Genomic DNA, 8455 nt, shown 5'->3' on the forward strand with positions numbered 1-8455 from the left:
GGCCTCCACCCCCCCCCCCCACCATATCCACAACCCCCCACAACCACATCCCACTACAAGCCCCACCATACACACACTCCCCCACACAATATACAAGAGTAAAAGTTTATTTTGAGCTATTATGCAAATCGCCTCTATATACACTATGCAAACACATAAATCAGGACAAAAATATTTTTGAAATAAAATTAAATAGGTTATAGCAAATGTTTGATTTTTAGTATACAATTTGATTTTTTACCAGTCCCAAGATGGCAACCCCCCTCCCAAAAGGAATACTGCTGGGGGCAAGGCGATAAACTCCCAGTGGCAAAGGTCAGGAGTTAGGGGGCAGGACTTCCCGTTCCAAGATGGCAACCATGGGCTGGGGCACCTGTCAAGGGGCGGGGCTACCTGTGCAGCCCTCGAAGGCTCACCAAAACTCATTAAGTGGCCCTCCAGCTAAAATAATTGCCCGCCCTTGTGCGATCTACGGGTTAAAACATGAAATGAAATGAAGAACTTATGGCTTACATCAGTCCTGTCATTGACCCTCTGTGTGATCTAAGGCAAGTCTCCTACTGTCTGTGACTAAGTTCCCCATTTCTAAATTACGGATGGTAATACTTCCCTATCTCGTGGGATGTCTATGATGCTTACAGCAACTTCTCTGCTAAATGCCCTAAGATCTATATAAGGCATTTCTCATTTATGCAAAGTGCCAAGTACTATTAGTTATTAACAATGTCAATTACCTGAACTGCATCCTGCATGGTCATCTGTATTTACATTAGTGACTTTCACTGAAAGTAAAGAAAGGAAGAGAAACAGTATTAAGTTATTTTTAATGGAATACTCTCTCATTCCACATATCTGCAAAAAACCAAAAAAGTATTTCTTTTCTTTAAAATATTATATTTTCAGTCAGCTGTTCTAGACTTTTAATAGCAATGTTACTATTGAATAAAATAGTCCGTGAGTGGTAAGACAATACAGGTGCAGCATTACAAACCAAATAATCAGATATTCAACACTGACAGAAAGTTTAATATTTGAAATAGTATGTTTAAGATTTAATCTTTTTCTAAGGTCTAAAGTCTTAAAAGCCTCTAACAGGTGGCTAGCCTGGTAGAAGAAAGGACTTCTAACCTAGATTTAAAAATGTCCTGTGCCATCTCTGACCTTGTTTCATCCATAGATGGGCAACTCAACAAGAACTGCCAGGTTGAAGAGCAAAGATGCCGAGATAGGACTACATTTTTATACTCAGTTACCTAGCTCAACGTCAAAGGCTTGCTAAATATGGCTAGACAATACAGAAATATATCAATATACTTATCAGGCATATTACTATTAATCAGGATATAATCTATTTGTTCCCTTATATAAAACTTATATCACAGCTTAAACCTTATCCAACTGGTATAAAACCACTAAATCAACTCTAAGCAACCTTTAGCTGACTTTTCACAAAAATTCTTTTCAACTCCAACAGTCTCTCACGTACTTAGCTTCTCTTCCTCTTTGTCTCTTACCCAAAGTCTGATGAAGTATATGCAAGCAAATTCTATACTATAAGCACTGTTAAGCAGCTTTCAGCCTACAACTCATCTAATTGTTAGAAGTCTGCTATTTTCCAGCCAAAATGTATTAATAACAAGTTTATACTCAATTAATTCTTCCACCAATGCTTAGCTTCTCCCTTGTGTTTGCCCTCATGATATACTTATAGACAGCAACCATGTGCCTGCTAAGCCTTTGTTTTGCTAGGCTAAACTAGTAGTCTAAAGATGAAAGTCTGCATAGGCTTATGAACAATACTTGTACACCTAAAATGGTTGAAACATGTTTCCTCCTCTTGGCCAGAAAGCAGACAACTCGAGTTGAACTGGCAATTTATCAAAAGGTTGTGGGACACCTGAAAATAAGGACTAGAAAGAATAAAAGAATCTTTTCATTCATAACAGTAATTGATTAAAGGCTACAATGTAGTCCACTGGTCTAAGTTTCAGAGAAGCTGTATTTACAGTTTTAATCCTGAATGCAATGAATACTACTGAAGACGTTAACACTAATATCCTGTACTCTCTTAGATAAAGTATTTATGGTTTTCTAAAAAAATAATGGTCAAACTGACAATCAACAAGAAAGATTTCCAGAACCACGGCACAGCCAGTTAAGTTCTAGTGAGAATGTGTGATCTCCCACAGTGAAAAATCAAAATTTACATCAAGTTTTGAGAGAGGAAAAAACAGAAAGTCTTCCAGAGTCTAAAAACTGGACCTTAACCATGATGTCTTCCATTTCCATGGGGGGAAAAACAAGTTTGATTTGTTTCTTCCTGACCACATCCCATGCCACCAAAAACAGCATCTTTCAACAAACTTTAAGCAAACTTACCTTAAAACTGTGCAGTTATACCTATAGCACAACCAGTTTGTTTTCAGAGACAGTTTTTCCCTTGTACCAGGATTCTTCACACTGCTCAATTAAAACTTCACAAAAGTTGCACAGTTGCTCCTATCGGAATATACAAGAGCAACCCTAATTTATACTTTTATCTGCAGGGAAACAAAAGTATTGGGACGTCCTTTCCGTCATTCATCCTTCTATACACTACAGAAGAGCACACTCCATACTTGCCATTACTAATGAGCATGTTATGCTTCCCACGAGTTAGGGAATACATTTTCCTTTAGCATAAGAAATCCTTTGTCCCAACAGAGAGCCACAGTAAGAGGCTTCATTGACTGCTTAAAAAAAATATGGGTGGAACAGCCTGTAGAGAAGTTGGCCTCATTAAAATAAGGAGCCCCACATAATCAAACAAGAGCCTTAACATGGTAACTGCCAAAAGAAGAACAAAAGGCAGCCTAATTCACAGGGAGTGCTCAAATCACAAACAAAGTGACATATTCAAACAGCAGCTATTGCAAGAATGTTCTACATCTGCACTTTCTGGAAACGCCTAGCAAAACTGATTTTTTTTTTTTTTTTTTTAAACAGAGATTGTAGAAAATTTGTGAAATTCAAGTGTCAAAGACTTACTCTTTGAATTAAGTTATTTTGTAGCCTCAGTCCCCAAGTAGTCAAAGCTTTGTACTCACAAAGACATCTGGATAATACTTAGAAGGGACAAAATTTTACAATATAGAAGTATCCCCAAAAGGATTCTAAATCTAGGGTTCTTAACAGTCAGCTATGCACAAAGGATCCAACAGACAGATTTGGCATTCATGCTGATAAGAGTAGGTTATTGGACTGGATGTACAGACAGCAGTTATGAAAGACAAATAATCAACCTCTTTCTCAGGTGAACTGATCCAGTATAGGCAGGATGAGTGAAACCTGTAGCTGTTAGGTAAGCACCATGATCTCAGTTATTTCACACAGCTTATGTAAGACATGGAAGTTGCGAGATCAAGGGATCATAGAACAGTAGGCTTGGAAGGGACCTCAAAAAGATCATCAGGTCAAACCCTCTGCTCAAGGCAGGATCATCTTTGACTAAGCCATGCCAGTCAAGTGTCTACCTAAGCTGCTCTTAAAAATATCCAAGGATGCAGATTCCACAAGCTCCCCAGGTGGCCTGTTCTAGCGCTTAACCATCCTCAGAGTGAAGAAGTTCTTCCTAACTCCCACCCTAAATTTCCCTAGCTGCAATTTAAGACTGTTCCTTCCCGTCTTAACCCCTGCAGCCACAGAGAATAGTTCACCTCCCTCCTCCATATAACCCCCTTAAAATATTTAAATAGTATTATCAAATCCTCCGCTCAGCCTTCTCTTCTCCAAACTAAATAACCCTACTTCTTTCAGCCTCTTATAATCATGTTTCCCAAGCCTCTAATCTTTTTGGTCACTCTCTACTGGAATCTAATTTGTCTACTGCTCTTTGGAAATGCAGGGCCCAAAACTGGACAGGGCATGCCAGGAACCAAAAGTATGATCAACTATGTTCAAACACATGCCCCCATCACCCCTGGAGCAGTGGGGCATTTTGGAACACAAGACAGGAAGAGTAAAAGGAAGAGGTTGTTTGGTGGTAAAAATGAAGGCTGCTGCTGCAAGATTGCCAGCTTCCATGAATACCTGTTTTCTCAAACTATATTTGTTCCACCAAAGCATTCAAAAAAGCATAATCGTTTTAGTGCAGGGGTTGGCAACATTTTTTATCGGAGTGCCAAAAACACCCCAACCTCCACCCGTGCATCAACTTGATATGCCAAAGGTAGGGGAGGCATGAGGGGCCCAATCCTCACTGCTGGAGGCAGGTGCAAGTGTGCCTCCGGGCAGACAGCAGGAAAGGGGCCAGGGTTGTACTGCCCTGGCCCCTTCCCTGCCATACGCCATGAGGCACATGTGCACCTGCCTCCACCACAGAGCCAGTGCTGGGACTCTAGAGCCCAGTACAGCCATTTACAGACTGCCCACAGCCAGCCTGGACTCTGAGCAGCTGCAGCAGGCAATGCCAGGCAGCTGGGAGGCTGCAAATAGCTATGCCGGGTGTGATGGCCAGAACCAAAAGGGTTAATGAGCAACTTATAGCAAAAATGCTTTTTGAGAGTACAGCCGGGACAGCCCCGGCACTAGCAGCATCAGCTGCACAAGCGCCTCAGGGTGGATGGCAGGGGAAGGCCCAGGGTTGCACTGTCCCAGCGCCTTTCCCAGCTGTGCGCCTACAGGTGGTGCAAGCAGCAGCTGCTGCCACAGATCTGGTGCCAGGGCTGTGGAGCCCCATGCGGCTGTTTGCAACCTCCCAGCTGCAGCCAGGCCAGGCTCTGGGCAGCCTCCGGACCACCTGCTGTGAGCAGCCCAGGCTCCATGGCTGGTGGCAGCTACCCAGAGCCCAGGCTGGCTGTGGCAGGCCAAGAAAAATGGCCTCGTGTGCCATGCTCCAGCACGTGTGCCAGTGGTTGCCAATCCCTGTTTTAGTACATGTATTTTCAGTGTTGACTATCACAACCACTCAACCAGGGCAAGCAGGCAGCTATCACAGGCTAAAGAAAGCAGTGCAACCAGAATGGCTGCCAATTTACAGGTGGGAGCCAGAAAAATAATCTGCTGCCACCACAGCCACGTAATCATCCCAGCAGCACAGCGGCAGCCGGAAGTTGCCAATATTCCAAGCACCCTGCTGCACCCAGCGCCTGGCTGCTTTGTTACGCTTCTGACAAAAGCCATGTTAGATTCCGCATAACCTGTATTAATTTTAAAGAATATGGACTCTTTAGTACCCATTTTTGCAAAGGAGGCCTTCAGAACAAAAACAAGTACGACTGATGCAGTGAATAAGCATGCAGAAATTGCTTCAGTCCTACCATGGCTGTTTGCATGAGTCACCTGGTGCTGTTAAGAGTCAGTGCCCTGGAGGGCTATCCATCTGCCTTAGTTTTCCTCAGAGAAGAATGCAGTGGCAGGAAGCCTTCCCCAAAGGCAATGAGTACAACCACCCCAGCATAAAGCTCTGCTTATGTAGGAGCTCCAACAGCAACATCCATTTCTGGGGTGCCTACGGGCTCTTCTGTTACTGCTGCTGCCAGCCCATAAGAAGAGCCTCTAATGGAGCCAAGAGGAGCAGAGAAAAAGTAAAGGCTGCCCACCCTTAATCCATTGCTGGAGGGGCCCAGAAAGCTGCTCTATTGCAGGGTGCAGTGCAAGCACTAGTTCATCTGGAGAGAGAGGAGTTGCCCTTAAAACAGAGGCAGAGCCAGATTTCAGTTGCATAACAATGGTAGGGCAACAAGGACTGCTGTCCCAGGCACTGACTTCAGATGGGAGGCATGAGTTAAAGAGGAAAAAAGTGGCTGTTACTACTGTCACATGATCACACCCTCAGCATGGTGGCAACCATAAGTCACTGCTGGCCCTGCATGTGGCAGCTGCCCCAGGCACCTGGCTGTATTGTTACACCTCTGCCAGACTTAGAGATAAGCAAGCAAGGCAACTGTCCAGGGCCTCAAACAACGGAGGTCTCATCAGACTAAGGTAGTGCAAGTCATCATAACATATGTGGGTAGGAGCAACCTATTGCTAGGATCCACACAAGTCTTATGTGTAGAGATTCAGCACAGAGTCAGTGAAAGACCAGGGTAATAGATCCAAGGTAGGGGACACCAAAAAGGAATGGACATCTCTTAGGAAAGTAATCTGGCTTGAAGTGCATCCTGTGTACACACAACTCAAAGCCCCAGCTAACCCACCCATTTAAAATTTAAAATATGCAACTGTCGATCCCCAAATTAGGTCTAACAGTGTGGCTGGTAGCAACATTTCTACACAGTATGTTCCTTTTTAAACAAACATACAACTTTGTTTCAAGGTGTCAACTGGCATTGATTTAATATACTCAGGAGTTCTTCTTTATACATAGTGCCACCTCTTTTCCATGTTGGGTCCTTAAGTATATCAAAAGCTGTGTGAAGCCTACCGAGTGCTTCTGTGTAAATGCAGCTGCTGTAGCCAAATACATCACATGAAGCAGCACTTATCCTTATTTTTTTAAAATGGCTTTTCTTGGTGGGACCCCAAATGCATACCAGAGAGAGAAAAAAAACAAAAACAAAAACAAAAAACACGATTAGTTAATCAAGCTTAAACTATGTGAGGTGGCAATCACTGGTCATTTCATTAGCTCCTCTCCTCAGGAATTCCCTTTCTGTATCCCTAAGGAAACATGCAACTTTCTACTGTGAACCTGCCCTCATCTTTAATGCAGAGGGAAAGCGCCTGGAGTCACATAAGTCTTATCATGACAAAGGATGCCTTTTAAATCAAGGAGTATTTCCTTCTGAAGCAGTTATCTCAGCAAGCAACATCTCTACAGGAAAGGCAAAGACAACTCCTCTGATGCAAACTGGTACATCTGGGAGGATCTTAGGACTACAGCTCCGACAGCTGATGAGGCTTCATGTATATTAGTCCACCTAGCAATGATGTTTTGCAATCATGTATACATAACTCAGAGCCAACAGTTGAAAAGCATGCACTTTTTGCTCAGCTAGGCAGCACCTGGGTCCCAAGGCTTCCCAGAATTAGTCAGCAAAGCATCTGGCTCGGCAAAAACCTGACCACCCTGTTATATGGCTATCTGTAGTCAGGAACCAAGGAACGGGTTTTAAAAAATTTGACAAGATGACAAATTTTAAAAAGACATAAGTAAATAAAAATCCAACACCACGCTTATAAGATTTAAAATGTATAAGCTGCCCAAGCCTTAAGGTCTAGGGAGACAATTTATAGAGTGCCTTTATACCAAAGGATGCTACAAGGATATAGCATCCTTGAAACACAGCCAACTCGAGAATGGAGCTACTCATCTTTTCAGCACACTAAACTGCAGGAATGGAAACTGTAGCCAAGGACATCAGAGCAAACCATATTGCTTTAAAAAAAGAAAAGAAAGGATTGGGATCTCAGATACCTGTGGGGAGTGCAAATATCTGTTGAGTGTTACATGGCACTGCGCTGTCATCTCACTGTGGAGTTCAATAGTTGCAATGAGGTCAGGTTAATAAAGTTTATACACTAAAAGCTGTTCATTGCCCAGCCTCACCTATTGCATTATCTTCTGCATTCATTCTAATATAAAATGTTAATGCAAGGTTACACATATCTTAAATACTCCAAAAAAATAACTAAAATCAGAGAAATGGGAATTTTGAGTGCCTGTGATAATTTTGTCCGGACCACACTGAAGATTGAGAGCTACTTAGGACAGAGGCCATGTATAAACAGCTAATTTTAAATAAGTAGGTGTGCCATTTATCGCAATGCAAGCAACCCGGGCAAGGCCCAATTAATAGCCTCCCTTCCCTTTTTCTTTACACAGCTTGCAAGTGCTTCATGTTAATATGATCACAACAGGCAGGCGGCCCACAAGTGCACCTCGGCTCATCCCTGGGAGCCCCCATCAAATGGCACTTCCAGCTTGTTTTCAGCAGCCAGGAGGAGCAAAGAAGTTTTCTACTGGCGGCAAGGGCTGCGGATCAACCCCAAAATGCTTCAAGGCTCCTGGAAGCGGATCAAACACGCGGAGGCGGAGGAAGATAGCAAGTCCCGGGTTGCATCAGTCCCTTCCCAGCCTGACTTCTCCATGCTCTGTGGGGGTCCTAAGGACCCCTGAAGATCACGCGTGTTCCCACGGGCTGGGAAGACGCGTCTCGGGAGCGCTGACAGGACCTGTCCCAAGCCCCCGCCGCTGGGCTGGCTGCCTGCAGCGCTCCAGGGAGCTCCGTGCAGCGCGAGCCGGGCGAGGTGCCCGCGGGCTTGCCCCCCACCGCGGCCCCGCGCAGGCAAAAGCACCGCTCCCAACGCACTGCCCCGCGGGGCCGGCCGGCCGGGCCGAGGTACTCACACGCAGCAGCCCCAGGGTCGGACTCCCCGGGGCAACCAGCGTCCCACGCCCAGCCCCGCCCCGCCCCGCGCCTCGCCATTGGCCACCTCCCGCCCGCTGCGTTCGAAAGGCCCAATGAGCGGG

At 44.6% G+C, this 8455-nt stretch overlaps 1 protein-coding gene across 1 annotated transcript in view; it reads right to left on the bottom strand.

The window, feature by feature from the left end:
- Positions 1 to 8363, bottom strand: part of GAS2L3 (growth arrest specific 2 like 3) — a 33675-nt gene extending 25312 nt beyond the window's left edge. The window contains exons 1-2 of the mRNA XM_019514995.1: positions 8333 to 8363; positions 735 to 782 (exon numbers count right to left, since the gene is read on the bottom strand). Coding sequence (XP_019370540.1) covers positions 735 to 758 — 24 coding nt within the window. The 5' untranslated portion in view covers positions 759 to 782; positions 8333 to 8363. The remainder of the gene's footprint in view (positions 1 to 734; positions 783 to 8332) is intronic.
- Positions 8364 to 8455: the final 92 nt, after the last annotated feature.

The sequence above is a fragment of the Gavialis gangeticus genome, unplaced genomic scaffold, assembly GCF_001723915.1.
Source record: "Gavialis gangeticus isolate Ggan-Ray unplaced genomic scaffold, GavGan_comp1, whole genome shotgun sequence".
NCBI classification, from domain to species: Eukaryota; Metazoa; Chordata; order Crocodylia; family Gavialidae; genus Gavialis; species Gavialis gangeticus.